The sequence below is a fragment of the Pseudoliparis swirei genome, chromosome 7, assembly GCF_029220125.1.
Source record: "Pseudoliparis swirei isolate HS2019 ecotype Mariana Trench chromosome 7, NWPU_hadal_v1, whole genome shotgun sequence".
Taxonomy (NCBI): Eukaryota; Metazoa; Chordata; class Actinopteri; order Perciformes; family Liparidae; genus Pseudoliparis; species Pseudoliparis swirei.
In genome coordinates, this window is record NC_079394.1 from 15,206,595 (window position 1) to 15,224,885 (window position 18,291).

An 18,291-nucleotide genomic window follows, 5' to 3' on the forward strand; every position below is an offset into this window, starting at 1 on the left:
TCCCCTCGGGTTCCGTTGCTCCCCTCGGGTTCTGTGGCTCCCCTCGGGTTCTGTCCGGAGGGACGAGGCGTCTTCAGAAGGCATTTGAGGCCGCACGTTAATAAATAAATCATCCAGTTCAATTTGAAGCCGGCGGACGCATCCGACAGCACTGAAGCTCAGAGCAGATCTCTGAATAGAAGGTTTGTAGAGGCGACTGAGTCAATCAGGGGGTTGGCGGTTCAATCCCCGCCCTAGTCGATGTGTCCTTGAGCAAGGCACTTAACCCTGAGTTGCTCCCTGTAGCCGTGTCCACGGTGTACGAATGTGACATGGTTGTGAGTCTTGGATAAAAGCCTCAGCTAAATGACATGAAATGTTTTTACGTGAATCCACTAAAGGAAATTAACTCAAAATAAAGATTTGTATTACGGGATGTATTTCTTTAAATCCCTCCTCAGCCTGCAGATTTGAAGCCTGTGAGCAAAGCTCCCTCATCACATGAGGTCTGAGGTCACTGATGTAAACTATGTGGGAACCCCCCCCCCCTGTGTTGGACCCCTGGGGGGCGCCGCTCAGCCCAGACTGCTCTGAAACGGAAGCAGATGGCGCTCGGAGGGCCTTGTGTTTGTGTGTTTGATTCTGTATCTAAAGTAAATATATAAGAGTTCCTTTGAATATTTGGACGCAGTTTTTTCCAGAGCGTCTGCTTCGCGGGCGCTTGGCACCAGCGCGGCGGCGGCGGCGCTGCCAGCGTGTGAAACAGAGGGAGACGGTTTCAGGGTCGCCGTCACTTTAAATGAAGCGCTCGGCTTCCCGCTGCGGCGCCGTGTGCTTCTCTAACTATTTACTGCCGTTGTTGGACGGAGATCTGCTGCTCGCTGGAGAGTGGGAGAGGCGGTCGGGCTCCACCGGAACTCACCATGGCGGCGTACTGGGCCTGGGCCTGAGCCTGAGCCTGGGCCTGGGCCTGGGCCAGCTGCTGCTGGTACAGCGGCTGCTGCATCATCAGCTGCTGCTGCTGCTGCTGGTGGTGCAGCAGCGCCTGGTGCTGCTGGTGCTGGAGGAGCGCCTGGTGCTGCTGCTGCTGCTGCTGCAGCTGGAGGGACTGCTGCACCGCCTGTTGGTACTGAGGAGGGCGGAGGAGCAGAGGGTCAAAGGTCGGCTTTTCAGACTAGACTTATTTATTGCATAAAGGCAATGAAGTAGTTCAGAAAAAGAAAAGAGTGTAAATAACCCCGTGGAAGGTTTATTGTTGTAGGCTGATTACCTGTTTTGTATTTGCCTTTTTGGTTTTGATGATGCCTTTTGATATTCTTGTGTTTGAAGAATTTAAAGAGGTTTTAATTCACTTCCTCTCATAGATAAATCAGACTTTTATTTTGAAAAGGTCAAAGGAATCTCAGTTTTAGTTTTTACATTTAAATGCCAACTGGACAGTACGGCCACGGATGTTGTCACGGACAGATGCGCTTTTATACATTTAATTAAGTGTAATAGTTTAATGGACCCGTATGAGGCTAAAGCTCTTTACAGTGGTGATAGTTTACACCTTTAATTAATGTATTGTGGCCCAAAGGAAGAAAATAAAGGAGTAATGTCACCAGCAGTGTAGAGGCGGTCGGTAGAATTAACGCGCTGATTATTCGTAATGTCACTTTCAATGATGTTTATTGTAGCACAGAAAATAAAGTAAAACTCTTTAACAGAAAATAAACCGTCTTAACTCTAAATGCAGCTCGTGCGGTGCGTTGCGGTGCGGTTAAAAACAATTTCCCTTCCGCTCTCTCAAACAAAACACACCTGCCGGCACTCAGGTGCCGGCCATTTATAATGTCACGCCCACTGACATTGCGTCATCAAAACGTGACCAAAACAAACAGACAGGTAAACACAAATCATATTATGGCTTCTACAAGCAGTGAGTTTCACGCCACTTCATACACGGGGATCCGTTACAAGTTTAAAAAGTAATTTGAGAATAATGCAGCAAACGTCTTATTTAGAGACTAAACACACATCACCTGGTAAACAAAATGGACAAAAATTGTATAAATACAAAAGGGACATGTATGCTACGTAATATATATATATTAATATTAGGGCTGGGCACGTTAACGCATCAATTAATTAACGCCGACAATTATTTTATCGCGCGTTAACGCAGGTTTTATTATTTATTTTATTATTGTAAAAGTGTGTTGCTCACAGGCTTTTATTTTGTAAAAGTCTGCTACTGATTGCTGCGGAACCGGAAAAGAAAGTCATTCGCGGTTTAACAAACATGGAGAATCTCAACAAATGACGGCAGGTATGAGACGCCCTCAAGACACACATCACACGGAGAACACACGAGTTGTATGAAAAGGAGAGGACTGCAAAAGCGACAGCTTCACAACGTGCTGTTGCTCTCACTGGGGACGACTGGACATCGGGTGACCAGACGTCCTCTTTTCCCCGGACATGTCCTGCTTTTGAGACCTAAAAAATGCGTCCGGCAGGGATTCCAAAAACGTCGGGATTTTGCTTCGTCGGATATTTGTGTTTCTCTGGGTTTTCATAAACTAGGATTTACCCCTTACAAGTTTTGGAAATGGTATCTCCCTTACGTTCCACCTTCTTGCGTGAGCTGACAGAATAGAGCCTACTGGACATCACTTGGTAACCACAATGACCTCAGAGTTACTGTGCATTATATTGATGAGAAGTGGGCGCTGCATTCACATGCCCTGACTGTGATGAAAACAGAGGAGAGACATTATGCTGAAACGTGCGCGGGACACTTTACTGAAGCTGCACATCAGTGGAATGTGTCAAATAAAGTCACCACACTGAGCACAGATAGAGCACCAGAGATGATCGCTGCTGCGAGACAACTGCCTTGTGATCATGTCCCTGCTTCGCGCTCAGTCTCCAGCGTTCTGTCACAGTGTCTCTACACAACAGGCGTTTGACAATGTCCTGACAGATTTTATGGCACTTTCGTTCATATGGCAGTACATTTAAAATAAGTGTCAAGTTCTAGGAATTGACAAACTGCACTGAAAGTGTTTTCTGGTGTCTCACTCTAACAGGGACAACCCATGTTATGGCACTTTCATTCATATGGCAGAACATTTAAAATACAAGTGCGCTATACACTACTTTGGAATTAATTATTGGATTTTGCGTATACAAATGCGATTAATCGTGATTAATCAGGGAAATCATGCGAGTAATCGCGATTAAAAATTGTAATCGTTGCCCAGCCCTAATTAATATATATATATATATATAAAAATGCTGTTCTCACAGAAACAAGGAAATTAATGATTATGACAATGTGATATATTTATATATAAATGTCGTACGTATACAGATTTAAAGCTCTATAAACTGAATTTAATTGAATATTATTATATTATATAATTATTATTATTATTATTTTAAATGTAAAATTTTTTGTTCATCTGTTGAAATTCTTTAATTTACAATTAAAATTGGAATAAAATGTAAAAAGTAAAAGTGGATTCTTACAAACGCTTATTTATTCTAACTGTAAAAGGAAGATAATTGTGCAGCACTTTAAGCTACTTAGTCTTTGTGAAATAAACAATAAGTTAATATTTAGTAATTAATATTACGGACCATCTTAAGTCCTTAAAGTCTTAATATTAATAAGACTGTTTAATATTACGCTATGAATTGTGGGTAAAGTCTGCAGACTTGCGTCCTTGAAGGGGTCAGAACCCGGACCCTCACAGCCGGTGGTGGTGTAATACCTGGAGGTATTGGAGTTGCTGTGCGGTGACATGTTGCTGCGCCGCTTGTTGTTGCTGTTGTTGTTGTTGGTGGTGGTGTTGCTGCAGCTGCTGCAGACGAAGGTCACCAGAGTGGAGCTGCTGCAGGACTCGGTGCTGCGGCTGCATGGAGGGCTGCACAGAGCCGGGGGTGGGGGCTGGTGGAGGAAGATGAAGCAGTTACTAACACAAATGGAGCACAGAGGAGACGAGAGAGGACTGGAAACCTCCTCTGGGATTCGGCCATTACATGCATCCTCTCTCTAGCCATCGCTCAGTGTAGCGCTCTGTAGCTTCTTCTAGCTCTAGGTGTCTCTCTAGATCTCTCCTCCCTCCCCCCCTCTCAAAGACATCAGTTGGGAAACATAACAACATCCCATGTGCAGCAGTAAATAGGATGCAGCTTTAACTGTTTTCCAAGGTGTTCCTCATTCCATGCATCCCCCCCCCCCAGATGAAACAGGTGGACACACTGACCTGCAGCTGCAGGTCTTTAGAAACAACAGAACCCTTTAATTCCTTGAGAAGTAGTATCGGGAGTAAAAGAACCCTTGACACAAATGTCCAAGGAAATTAACCATCAGGACGAACCTTTCTGCCCGTTGCTGACGGGCGCTGAGGGCGGCGTGGTCTTCACGGGGGTGACTGTGTTGGCGAGCGGCAGCACGTTGCTGTTCGCCGCCTTGGGCCGCTGGCGGGGAGCGATGGAGGTCTCCGTGGGGCCGACGTCATCCGTTATCCTGGTGGGGAGGAGTCACAAGTTGTTGTTGTTGGGTTTGCAGTGTGTGCCATACAGATGTTATTTATTTATTTATTCTTTTTTCTTTCATCTTAAAAAGACAAATTATTCCTCAAAAGCACATTAATTAGATATTTATATTTTTATAAGTACCTGGCTTTCGTCATGCTCTTTTGAGCAGCGACCTCACTGGCAGTCAGAGGCTCTGGGAGCGACGTCGGGATGGGAGAGTCCTGGAGAAAAGAAAAGGCGGAAAAAGAGAATTATGTCGATGTGTAAATGAGTGAAGACGACAAACATCTGGCGCTGGCTTTGCTCGGGGACTCACGAAGAGATTTGGCACCGGGCATTCTGCTCCGGCTAGTTTGAAGGCAAAGTAGGAGACCTGGTAGATGTCGGGTCTCTTCTCCGGCTCCGGCTCCAGCATGTATCCTGATGGGGGGGGAGGGAGAGAGAGAGAGAGAGAGAGAGAGATAGAGATACATCAGTTAATTCACTGTGCAGTGTCACTCTTTGGCCACTTGGTGGAGCTGTCGGTCAAATAATTAAAATGTAGAAACACAACAAAAGAAGGGAGGATGCTTCAGGGAACCGGTTCAAACCGGATGAAGTGGTTCACAGTGGAACTTTGTCACTTGTTCAAATGAGTTTCCCCCCCCCATTCCCTTCCCCAAAACGGAACCAGAACCACAAATAAGACTGTGGGAGAAAAGGTTTTAGCTCGTGACAATTATTTAAAATTAAAAACATGAACTTTGGAGTTTATTTTTTCAAGGATTTGTATTTTGTTCTTATGTATCCTGGAAAAAGAATAAATATGTATGAAGAAAAAAATGTACTACTCTGCCTACTCCCTTTTAGACATTTGATTAATTTTCTATACGTTGTTTAAAATAAATTAAAATCTAAAATGTGTTCGTACGAATAATTTGACAAAGTAAAGCAAACAATCAAAATCTACGAATACACACATCTACAGAAGTGTAGACTCTACAGAAGTCTGTACCACTTCGAAAGGAGTACTTCTCTAAAAGTGTGTATTTGTGAAAAATATTACTCCCAAATACCTTTTTGTTTTCAAAGGATAAATAATATTATTATTGTGTAACCATCCAGAACTTACGGATCAGACAGTGCAGGCTGAAGGACAACTTGGAGTTATCAGGAACGATAAAGGTTCCGTCGCAGATCGCCACCTGACTCTCCCCAAACGGAAGGGTGAAGAAACACAGCTTGTACAACAAGCATCCAAGGGCCTGAGGAGGGAACGGAGAACGTCAAGAACACATGAAGTGAGGAGAGAACCGAGAACGTCAAGAACACATGAAGTGAGGAAAGAACGGAGAACGTCAAGAACACATGAAGTGAGGAAAGAACGGAGAACGTCAAGAACACATGAAGTGAGGAAAGAACGGAGAACGTCAAGAACACATGAAGTGAGGAAAGAACGGAGAACGTCAAGAACAAATGAAGTGGAGAGAATGGAGAATGTCAAGAACACATGAAGTGAGGAAAGAACGGAGAACGTCAAGAACACATGAAGTGAGGAAAGAACGGAGAACGTCAAGAACACATGAAGTGAGGAAAGAACGGAGAACGTCAAGAACACATGAAGTGAGGAGAGAACGGAGAACGTCAACACATGAAATGAGGAGAGAATGGAGAATGTTAAGAACACATGACGCGAGGAGAGAACCGAGAACGTCAAGAACAAATGAAGTGGAGAGAATGGAGAACGTCAAGAACACATGAAGTGAGGAAAGAACGGAGAACGTCAAGAACACATGAAGTGAAGAAACAACGGAGAACATCAAGAACACATGAAATAAGGAGAGAATGGAGAACGTTAAGAACACATGAAGCGAGGAGAGAACCGAGAACGTCAAGAACAAATGAAGTGGAGAGAATGGAAAACGTCAAGAACACATGAAGTGAGGAAAGAACGGAGAACGTCAAGAACCCCTGCAGGCCCACAGGTCCAGGTTCTAGACTCTGTATCTAGGTCATAGCTTCAGTTCCCCTTCATGAAGAAAATATTTTAAATATAAGCGTACACTTAACTGATATAGAGTCTTTTAAGAGAACAAAACACGTCCACAGCAGAACCCAGTTGGTTCTCCTGTCGGTTCCTCCTAGTCTACTGCAGGAATAGTCCCATACAACTTGTAAACCACCTGAGCCTGTAGTCTTTCTCCTCACGTCGGTGGCTACAAAGAAGCTTTCCAATATAATAAACACAGTCGCCCCTCTGGCAATACAAGTCAATACAAATCATTTATTTGCCAATATTTGTCTCCGTCATCTTCTCGTTGGAGATGAAAGACTTTTGGGCTCCTCCTCTCTGAGAAACCTCACAGATCTCCTCTAATAATCCTGACTCGATACTAAACTCTTAATTAGAGTCAGACGGCGGATCCTCCAACAAATTTCCCAAAACGCGTCACGTGAGAGAGGACGTAGAAACAGGCAGAGTCTCAAACACGAGGCCAAACACAAAACAGGAAGTGAGAATTGAAAGGGGGGATGGGGGGGGGGGGAGGAAGTTGGTGCTTTTCATTGTGCATCCCACAGAAGTTCAGAAAGCCAGAGGCTTGTGTGTGATGAATAACCATCAAAAGAGTCGTTCAATAGCACAGGGATTCCCAAAGTGTGGTGCGCGCACCCCTGGGGGTGCACGAGCTGTCTCTAGGGGGTGCGCGAGAGGAAAAATGTAATGGCGGTCTCATGGTGTAATAATTAATATTAAACATTCTCAGGGCTCTCAGTGGCGTCCCCGGATGTTTTTTAATTAGCCCCGAATGTTAATTTTTAAAAAAAAGAAAGATTTGCCACACAAGTGGTTAACACCTTCAGGTCGCACGTGACGTCATTCACCCAAAACAGCGGAGTCAGACTGGCAGCAGGCGCACGTAACAGCAAGCTGCTGTCTGAGAGTGTTTCTATGTCTACAAATTTCGCTGCTTCACTCCTCTGGGCTAAGCCCAGCGCCGCCGCTCCCATAACGCACATCGCTCTGCCGTGTTACGCGCTGACACATCCGCGCACACAGGTGAGCACACTCACGAGAAAAACTCACTAGCACCCCCCCCCCCCCGTCAACAACTAAAAGAAAAAGTGTGGGGGATTGGGGGTGCGTGAACCCGGTCGGGATGCAGAAGGGGGTGCGTGGCCTAAAAAGTTTGGGCACCCCTGCAATAGCACATCAACACAGATTCTGAGTTATGGACTCAACTCGTCTGTGTTTCATCCAATCAGAGACGAGGGGGAAGTAGTCAAGACTCCAACTGTTCATTTGAGACTCTTACAGGGATGTATTGGCTGAACATCTTCAGTACTAGAAAGCCGGTGTTGATGTCTTTGATAAATCCAGATGCTGTGATGATCATTTCAGAGCCACACAGAACCAGAACATGATGGACAGGGAGAACTTTGAAGAAACAGAATCGTTTAGTTTTCATCTGTTTTGGTTTGTTTCGTTGGTGTTTTAATTAAACTCTGAGGTCTGTGTTATTAAAAACAATATAATCCAGTGTTTCCCCCACCATTCTATCAGGGTGGCGGCCCACACCCCTGAAATCTCCGCCCGCCACCCTGTAATTTTCTCTATAGCGCCAGATTACAGCAGAAGTAATTTAAGGTCCCTTTTCTTAAAGACGTCTTTGTTCTTTTATTGAACTAAACGTCTGTTATTGATCGACTCTACAGCAGCATGTCATTTCCGTCTCTACGTGTCGCGCTAACACTTCTCGGCTCTCCGTCTCGCGTGAGCACACTCCCACTAGCACCCCCCCCCCACCACACACACACACTTTTTAGGTTGTCGATTCCAAGCGAAGTGCAGACGTTTATTCGCACAAAGCGTCGCACTAACAACATCTTCACAGGCCCCCCAAAATGGCTGCTGTCCAAGTCCTTTGAGAGAGACATAAATAGGGAGGAGGAACCTGTTGGGCAGAGCGACACCCGGGACGGACGGACTTACCCATATATCAGCCTTAGTGGTGATGGCTTTCCCTGCGTACAAGTTTATCATCTCCGGGGACCGATATGAAAGGGTCGTGTACCTGAGAGGCACAGGAAGTGGTGAGCGGCAGGTCAAAGGTCAAACGATTCCATTCACATAGTTAACAATAGTGTCAGAATGATGTAGAAATAGTTCATTAGCAGAGCGGTACATGCAGACATCACCAGCTCGAGTCTCTTGAGTCTTTTAAACACAAAACATCCGACACACTCAAAGTATGATTTATTGGTAAAGATTAAACTACCCGGCAACAGCTTATACGTGTTAAAGCATAAATGAAAACTACGGAAGCAGATTTATTCTGGGACATAAATGGTAACACGATATATTATTAATATCAATAATAATAATATATTGAGCACCTTTCATACAAAAACTGCAGCATAGTTGTCATATAATAACGTGGCGTGTGAAAGAATGCGCTGGTTTACTTTCTGTAGACAAACTGTCCACACTAAGAAGCTTCCATGCTGTGATCATCTGGAGGCACGAGTTTGAGTTTCATTAGTAATTTTAGGACTCAGTAGTCCTGGATACGTCTTGAGACACCAGGAAGTGCTTCCTCAGTATCAGGACCCTTCTGGGGGAGTTAGGAACGTAATGCTCTTCCCCCAGTACAACATCGCTGCAGCAGCAGGTCGACTGCAGTGAACTCACTTCTTGATCTCGTCCTCCACGGCGGCCACTCCGTCTTTGTGTGGCAGCAGGATCTTGTGGGTGGAGCTGCCGAAGTCACAAAGCACATAGTTCCCCTGGTCGTTCAGCAGGATGTTCTCCACCTGGGGCAGGAACACAGAGACGTTTATATATTATATACTGAGACTGGGTCACAATCAGTGGCGGTGCGTCCATAGAGGGCGCTAGAGCGCCGCCCCTCTTAAAATTTTTAGATGAAAAAAAGAAGAACAAAATATAATACATCCTGTCAAAAAACATTATATACCAAATCATTTAAATAGTAAATATACCGTGTTGACGCGCTAAATGTGTGTGGGAGACCGTCAGCCTGTCAACAACCACTTAAGTTAAATGTGACATAAATAATATATCGCCACTCATCATCACGGAGAGAAGCCCCTCCCCATTTTCGGGGCTCCGGCCCAACGTGTGCGGCAGCGAGCAAACATTTCACGGTCGTTTCGGCAAGGACGGCTTCTCATTGGCGGATGAAACGTGAATCTTGGGGCGCAACAATGTGCGTCCTGGCCAATGACATCGTTTCTTATGTCACGTGGTTGGACTATTCGGCCAATCAGAGACCGGTATCGTTCCCTCAGCCAGAGAGCTCCACGGAGCAACGCGAGCAGGTTGCTAACGGAGCTGTTAGCTGGAGGCTCAGTGAGTAATGCGCTGTTTAGTTTCCCCTGTCTGTTGTTCCAAAGTCCTGGGACTGAAACTCTCTGGACGACAACGGGGTGAGGGATCTAAAGAGCTGCAGACAAGTGTAAAGCACGAATCTTGCCGCAGTTATCTAGCTAAGAGCATGGAGCTAACTCGCTAACAGCATGAAGCTAACCCTGTTTGCAGAGCAGAGCAGCAGAAGGAGACCGAACTGGCATCGAAAACACAACGAAGAAGTTCTGAAAAACAGACACATTCCCTCCAGAATAATGGAAACAGGCTGGTTACAGACATGATTGACTTTAACCAGAGAGTTATTGAGAAGTTTGCCAACTTTCAAGAGAGGAGGCTACTTTTCTTTACAGTAGTGGGTCTACTCTGTCAAACACCCAATGTAACATGTGATCTCTTTCTGACTCTATTCTGCTCTGAACCTCTTTCAAGTGAGGGTGAAACTCTTTTATTTTGCAAACCTCTGAAACCCAACCCAATAATAATTCAATTTTTATATAACGCTTCTCTAAATACCCAAAATCGCTTACAGAGTCCAGAGTCCAGTAGTCATACAGTCATCCCGGTGGTGGTAAGCTACATCAGTAGACTGACGGAAGCGTGGCAGCCAATCAGCGCCTCCGGCCCCGCCGACCACCACCAACATTCATTCACATCCATACGAACCGGGCTGAGGCTGCGGTGCATGTCTTTATGATGGTGGGGGAAACCGGAGGACCCGGAGGAAACCCACGCAGACACGAGGAGAACATGCAAACTCCACACAGAAAGGACCTGGAACGACCGGGATTCGAACCCAGGGCCTTCTTGCTGTGAGGCGACAGTGCTAACCACTGAGCCACCGTGCAATGTTTCTTAAAGCTGCTCTGAACCTCTCATGCCCAAAGTTACAGTGTGTTGATAGTTGTTATTGGACAGTGTTGAGCACGGTGTTTAATTGAAATAAAGCTTTGTTTTTTACAATATTCTACTCAAAACCTCTTTTCTTCTCATTGTTGAGTGCTATTTAAACCGCGTCGCCCAACTTTACGTTATGTATATTTAAGCCAAACGGCTCTTTTCATGCCGACAATCTGCTTCCTGTATAATTTAGCAAAAAGCTAGACTGATGGTTTGAAAGTGACGTAAAATCAGCTGTGAAATAAGTTCATGAACAAACAAACAAACAAGCTCATCCCATCATGGAGGACAATGAGGTGGATAAAGTCTCCTGTAAAAACTCAGATCGCACTGAACTAAATGAACTCAGGCGTTCATGTTATGGATGCGTTTGTTGTCTCGGTTTAGAGACTAAATAAACCTGCAGCATTCGTCACGTTGTCTGGACGGATGCTGCAGGAACACGATCTAAAGAGCTCGTATTCCCACATTAATCCACCTCCAGAACGGGAATGAGGAGCGATGTAATACACAGAAGAAAAAAGAGAGAAACAAGGGCAGAGGAGGAGAAGACGGGGAAACGAGTCGCAAAGAAAAAGAGGAAGCAACCGCCGGCAAACCAAAGAGGAAACGGACTGAAAGAGCAACGAGCCGTGAGATGGAAGGAGCAAACGGCCAGCAGCAGGAGGCCAGAGAGGCCTTTGAGGCGTCAAACTGTCCAGGGAACCGTTGAGCTCATGAACACACCACAGTGTCTCCACACTGTGGACAGATCGGGGTTCAGAGGATTCTTCTTCTCTTTTTTTGCACCGTCACTTCCTCAGGTCCGGGCCTCCTCGGTCCCTTTGTGTCCTCGTGATGTTACGCAACAGACAGGAGGCAGACGGCCAACAGAGGAGGGGCCCGTGGAGTTGGAGGGGCCAAGACGAGGGTGGGAACTCTGAGTGTCGGCAGATCATCCTCGATTTGAAGGATCTATTCTGGAGACCCGAGTACTAAATACTTGAGAGCAAATATGAGAGACCTATAGGGCTTTTATTGTGAAAGGTAAGACCGAAAGAATGGATCTGGCCGTCTCGGCTTCGGTGAAGGTGTAAGAGGAGTAATGAAGGTTGGAGCTAACGGGCCTCAGTAGGTTGGAGGTTCATCAAATGATTTTCTTTCTAGATGAGACTCAACGATTGTAATTCTGCTTTGATCATTTTGAGTTTTTAAAAGTCTGACTGGCTGATTCCGATTTTCTCTTTCTAAGAATTATAATTGACATAATACACAAAACATTTCAGTTGTACGTTCTTACGAGAATAATCAGAACATGTGCTGTGCTGCGTGTGAAGGACACCGATAACATGTAGAGCACCAATAAGTTAAACCTACAATATCAATACGGAGGTATTGGGTAATAACATTTTGTGATATTCGATTTTCTCCATATGACCCTGGCCCTCACGTTGGTCTATCATAACGAGCAAACGATGTATTATCCATCTTCTGGTACATGTTGTGTCGGTATGAGAGCCGGTAACTGATCACTGAATGAACCACAACATAATACCAGAGCCTCGGTCTACCTTGAGGTCGCGGTGGATGACGGGCGTCTTGCACTGGTGCAGGCGGGCCACAGCCTCGCAGGTGTCACAGAAGATGTGGAGCACCTCGGCCTCGCTGAAGCCCACGTTCAGCCGCTGGTTCATCTGCTTCACCACCTGGCCCTCTGCAGGGGGGAGGAGAGAGAGAGAAATTCTTTCAGTGGCGATGAAGATCAAACGTCATCATTACTACGGTGTGCAGCTGGGACCAAAAACACATCAAACTAAAGCCTTCCTGAAGTTTAGAATCAATATAAACTTTCATTTAGTTCCCCAACTAACCCGATATATAAATTTGTATCCATTGCTGGTGTACTTGGTGTGTGAGGAGTGAGAGGGGTGAGTGAGGGGTGAGTGAGGGGTGTGTGAGGAGTGTGTGAGGGGTGAGTGAGGGGTGAGTGAGGAGTGTGAGAGGGGTGAGTGAGGGGTGTGTGAGGGGTGTGTGAGGGGTGTGTGAGGGGTGTGTGAGGGGTGAGTGAGGGGTGAGTGAGGGGTGAGGGGGTGAGGGGTGAGGGGTGTGAGGGGTGAGGAGGAGTGTGAGGGGTGAGTGAGGGGTGTGGGGTGTGAGGGGTGAGTGAGGGTGAGTGAGGGGTGAGTGAGGGTGAGGAGGGGTGAGTGAGGGGTGAGTGAGGGTGAGTGAGGGGTGAGTGAGGGGTGTGAGGGGTGAGTGAGGGTGTGAGGGTGGTGAGGAGGGGAGGGTGAGGAGGGGTGATTGAGGGGTGAGTGAGGAGTGTGAGAGGGGTGAGTGAGGGGTGAGTGAGGGGTGAGTGAGGGGTGAGGGGGTGAGTGAGGAGGTGGAGGGGTGAGGTGGAGAGGGGTGAGTGAGGGGTGAGTGAGGGGTGAGGAGGAGTGAGAGGGGTGAGGAGGTGAGGAGGGGTGAGTGAGGGGTGAGGAGGGTGTGAGAGGGTGAGTGAGGAGGTGAGTGAGGGGTGTGAGGGTGAGGAGGGTGTGTGAGGGGTGAGGAGGGAGTGAGGGGTGGTGAGGGGTGTGAGGGGTGAGGGGGGGGGTGAGGAGGTGTGAGGGGTGAGTGAGGGTGTGAGGGGTGAGGGGTGAGTGAGGAGGGTGTGAGGGTGAGAGGGGTGAGTGAGGGTGTGTGAGGGGTGTGTGAGGGGTGAGTGAGGGGTGTGAGAGGGGTGAGTGAGGGGTGTGTGAGGGGTGAGTGAGGGGTGAGTGAGGGGTGAGTGAGGGGTGTGTGAGGGGTGAGTGAGGGGTGTGAGGAGGGGTGTGAGAGGGGTGAGTGAGGGGTGTGAGAGGGGTGAGTGAGGGGTGTGTGAGGGGTGAGTGAGGGGTGTGAGGGGTGAGTGAGGGGTGTGTGAGGGGTGAGTGAGTGGAGGGGTGTGGAGGGTGAGTGAGGGGTGTGAGGGGTGAGTGAGGGGTGTGAGGGGGTGAGTGAGGGTGAGTGAGGGGTGAGAGGGGTGAGTGAGGAGTGTGAGAGGGGTGAGTGAGGAGTGTGTGAGGGGTGAGTGAGGGGTGTGAGGGGTGAGTGAGGGGTGTGTGGGGGGTGTGAGAGGGGTGTGAGGGGTGAGTGAGGGGTGAGTGAGGGGTGAGTGAGGGGTGTGTGAGGGGTGAGTGAGGGGTGAGTGAGGGGTGAGTGAGGGGTGTGTGAGGGGTGAGTGAGGGGTGTGAGAGGGGTGAGTGAGGGGTGTGTGAGGGGTGAGTGAGGGGTGAGTGAGGAGTGTGAGAGGGGTGAGTGAGGGGTGTGTGAGGGGTGAGTGAGGGGTGAGTGAGGGGTGAGTGAGGGGTGAGTGAGGGGTGAGTGAGGGGTGTGAGGGGTGAGTGAGGGGTGTGTGAGGAGTGTGTGAGGGGTGAGTGAGGGGTGTGTGAGGGGTGTGTGAGGGGTGTGAGGGGTGAGTGAGGGGTGAGTGAGGGGTGAGTGAGGGGTGAGTGAGGGGTGTGTGAGCGGTGTGTGAGCGGTGTGTGAGCGGTGTGAGGGGTGCCGTACCTTTGCAGTACTCCATGAGGATCAGGACCTCCCACACGCTGTCCGACAGAGCGTTGATGGTGGAGTCCAGGTAGCCCACGATGTTCTTGTGGCCCGACAGCTCCTTCTGCAACACCAGAGGAGAACAACTGATCAGAAAGGACACTGAGGCTTTCAGAGAGGAGGGGGGGGGGGAAGGAAGGAAGGAAGGAAGTGGAGAAGAAAGACAAAGGAGAATAAGAAGGAAGAAGAAAAAAAAGAAGACGAATAAGAAAGAAGGAAGAGAGGAAGAAGGAGAAGAAAAAAGGAGGAAGTAGAGAAGAAGAAAGAGAAGAAAAACAGAGAAGGAAGAAGAAAAAAGAAGAAGAAAGAAGACAAATAAGAAAGGAGAAGGAGGAAAGAAGAAGGAAGAAAGGAGGAAGAGGAGAGCATCTCCAGAGCACCACACAGATATAAACGGTACAGCTGAGTTGAGGCGGCGTGGTCTCAGTGTCTCTTGACAGATCGTTGGTCTCACATAAAAATCGGTCGACAGCGACAAAATGGACTATTTGATAAATTACAGATTAAAATGAAGTAATTTTAATCTGTAATTTATCCAATAGTCCGTCGACAGATTAAAATGAAGTCATTTTAATCTGATGTGTTGAGGTCAAGAGGAACCGCCAGCTAACTTTGTGGAATACAGACTTAAATTCTGCCTCATAAACCAGCTCAGACTTCTGTTCACCTCCTGCTGGTTTTACCATGAAACCACATCAAAAATATGAAATACAATAAACACAGGCGATCGCGTCTTTGGAGAACGACGTCCCCAAAAGAGTGAAGCCCACCCGGCTGTAGTGAGAGTGCTTTATGTTCTCACTGAGCTCTCAACGCCACTAATCCCTCTCAACTCGAGTCATTCACCGGATTAAAGCGTCAACGTGTTTGTTTAGTTCCAACGCAGCATTAGAGGCTCGAGGGGTGTAAAGAAAACTTAAAACGACACGCCTAAAACCCGGAAGGACCGACGGGTCAGAACGGTGTCAGCGTTCACACACGATTAGGGATGGGTATCGTTTGGGTTTTTTCCGATACCGGTGCTAAACCGGTACTTTTAAAACGATACCGGTGCCTAAACGGTGCCTGAACCGATCCTTCTTTTTTTTTTACCGCACAATGAGGACATAAAAACCTCTTTGGCCATATTCCCTGTAGAAGCCGTTATCATGGAGCACCGACACACAACGGATATCAGACTGTTAACATACACAATATACAGGACTGTCTCAGAAAATTAGAATATTGTGATGAAGTTCTTTATTTTCTGTAATGCAATTCAAAAAACAAAAATGTCATGCATTCTGGATTCATTACAAATCAACTGAAATATTGCAAGCCTTTTATTCTTTTAATATTGCTGATTATGGCTTACAGCTTAAGAAAACTCAAATATCCTATCTCTAAATATTAGAATATCATGAAAAAGTATACTAGTAGGGTATTAAACAAATCACTTGAATTGTCTAATTAACTCGAAACACCTGCAAGGGTTTCCTGAGCCTTGACAAACACTCAGCTGTTATAAATCTTATTTTTTACTTGGTCTGAGGAAATATTAAAATTGTATGAGATAGGATTTTAGAGTTTTCTTAAGCTGTAAAAAATAATCAGCAATATTAAAAGAATAAAAGGCTTGCAATATTTCAGTTGATTTGTAATGAATCCAGAATGCATGACATTTTTGTTTTTTTAATTGCATTACAGAAAATAAAGAACTTTATCACAATATTCTAATTTTCTGAGACAGTCCTGTATGTTCTCCATTATATGATGTGATATGTATTATCATGTGCAGACCTTATAGGGTTAATCCTGTCACTGTTTTGATGGGCAAAGAGAACAACCAATCAGAGGGACTGAAGATGACACGTGACAAATAAAGTTTTGCTTCTGACAGCGAGAGTTACAATGAAACAAAGTGACGCCCCACGGTCTTTATTCCTCCGTCATTATATTCCCGGTAACACCGGGTATACAGCCGGGATCGCTGTACACCAGTGGTCACCAACCTTTTTGAGCCCAAGATCCCTGACCTCCGCCTTCGTGACAGGCAAGATCTACCTATTGAGGCGTTGAGAGAAAACGACGGTCCAGACTGGACTTGCAGCTTGAGGCCTTTTTATTTGGCCTAATTCTAATTGAATGAAATCAAAACACTTTGGTCTTTCTGCATTTCCCCTGCGCCCCATCTGTAGTACTACTTTCCCCCACTAGAGGGGCACGCCCCACCTGTAGGACCACTGTGGACCACATTCCCCTCTTTCGGGGCGCACAGCTGACCACGCCGCTGTGTAAGAGAACCCGTTTTCAGGCGTTCATTAAAATCAGGCGGAGATCTTTTCTGACGTCGATCTTCCAGTCAGGAAGAAAACGTTTCAGAAGACACTTCAGAAAATGTTCGAGAACGAGGAACAATGCGTTTCTGATTTTATTTTCATTTTATTTTGGAGAGCGACAGCGAACGTCTCCGAGATCGACCGGTCGATCGCGATCGACGGGTTGGCGACCACTGCTGTACACCAACACATCAGCTGGCCCCCATCTTCACACGAATCTTCAGCAGGTCTCTGGAGCTGTGTGAAGTCCCCTCCTGCTTCAAACGCTCCACCATCATCCCGGTTCCCAAAACATCCTCCATCACTGGACTGAATGACTACAGGCCCGTCGCCCTGACGTCTGTGGTCATGAAGACCTTTGAGAGACTGGTATTGACCCATCTGAAGGGCATCACAGGCCCCCTGCTGGACCCTCTGCAGTTTGCCTACCGGGCAAACAGGTCAGTGGATGATGCAGTCAACATGGGGCTGCACTCCATCCTGCAACACCTCGACTCCCCAGGGACCGATGCAAGGATGCTGTTCGTGGACTTCAGCTCAGCGTTCAACACCATCATCCCAGAAGTCCTCCTCACCAAAGTCACCCAGCTCACTGTGCCGGCCTCCACCTGTCAGTGGATTACAAACTTCCTGATGGACAGGAAGCAGCAGGTGAGGCTGGGAGAAACAATATCCAGCACCCGGTCAGTCAGCACTGGTGCACCTCAGGGATGCGTGCTCCCACTGCTCTTCTCCCTCTACACCAACGACTGCACCTCAGGAGACCCAACTGTTCAACTCCTAAAATTTGCAGACGACACATCAGTCATCGGCCTCATCCGTGATGATGACGAGTCCATATAGGCGGGAAGTTGAACAGCTGGTCCTGTGGTGCGGTCGCAACAACCTAGAGCTGAACACGCTTAAGACTGTGGAGATGACAGTGGACTTCAGGAGGAGCCCCCCAGCACTGCCCCCCCCTCACCATACTCAATAACACTGTGTTGGCTGTGGAATCCTTCAGGTTTCTGGGATCCACAATCTCCCGGAACATGAAGTGGGAACCTAACGTCAAGAAAATCATCAAGAAGGCCCAGCAGAGGTTGTACTTCCTGCGCCAGCTTAGGAAGTACAACCTGCCTCAGGAGCTGCTGATCATGTTCTACACCGCAGTTATAGAGTCTGTTCTGTGCACTTCAATCACTGTCTGGTTTGGATCGGCCACCAAACTGGACCAGAACAGACTCCAACGGACAGTCAGGTCTGCAGAGAAGATCATCGGTGCCAACCTGCCCACCATCCAAGACCTGTACACCTCCAGAGTCAGGAAACGGGCAGGAAAAATCACTGCAGACTCCTCCCACCCCGGACACAAACTATTCAAACTCCTCCCCTCTGGTAGACGCTACAGATCCCTGTTCGCCAAAACCTCGAGACACAAAAACAGTTTCTTCCCCCTCGCCGTCTCACTCCTAAACAATAACCCACTGTAGCATATATATTTATCCCTTCTCTTCTCGCACTCTCCACTTCTTCTGGCGCTGCTGTATATAGCCATTCCTTTTGTATACTTCAAGTCACTTTCTAAAACTTCTTCGACCGTTGCACTGTTTTGCACTGTTTGTTCTGTACTGCACTATTTGTTTTGTTTTGTTTGTTCTGTATTGT

The 18,291-nt window shown here is 47.1% G+C and overlaps 1 protein-coding gene across 1 annotated transcript in view; it reads right to left on the reverse strand.

Moving 5' to 3' along the window:
- bmp2k (BMP2 inducible kinase) overlaps positions 1–18,291 on the reverse strand; it is a 49,406-nt gene that overhangs the window by 9,489 nt on the left and 21,626 nt on the right. The window contains 10 exon segments of the mRNA XM_056419847.1: positions 902–1,108; positions 3,741–3,916; positions 4,350–4,498; positions 4,651–4,730; positions 4,826–4,929; positions 5,621–5,753; positions 8,480–8,561; positions 9,179–9,300; positions 12,325–12,467; positions 14,285–14,390. Coding sequence (XP_056275822.1) covers positions 902–1,108; positions 3,741–3,916; positions 4,350–4,498; positions 4,651–4,730; positions 4,826–4,929; positions 5,621–5,753; positions 8,480–8,561; positions 9,179–9,300; positions 12,325–12,467; positions 14,285–14,390 — 1,302 coding nt within the window.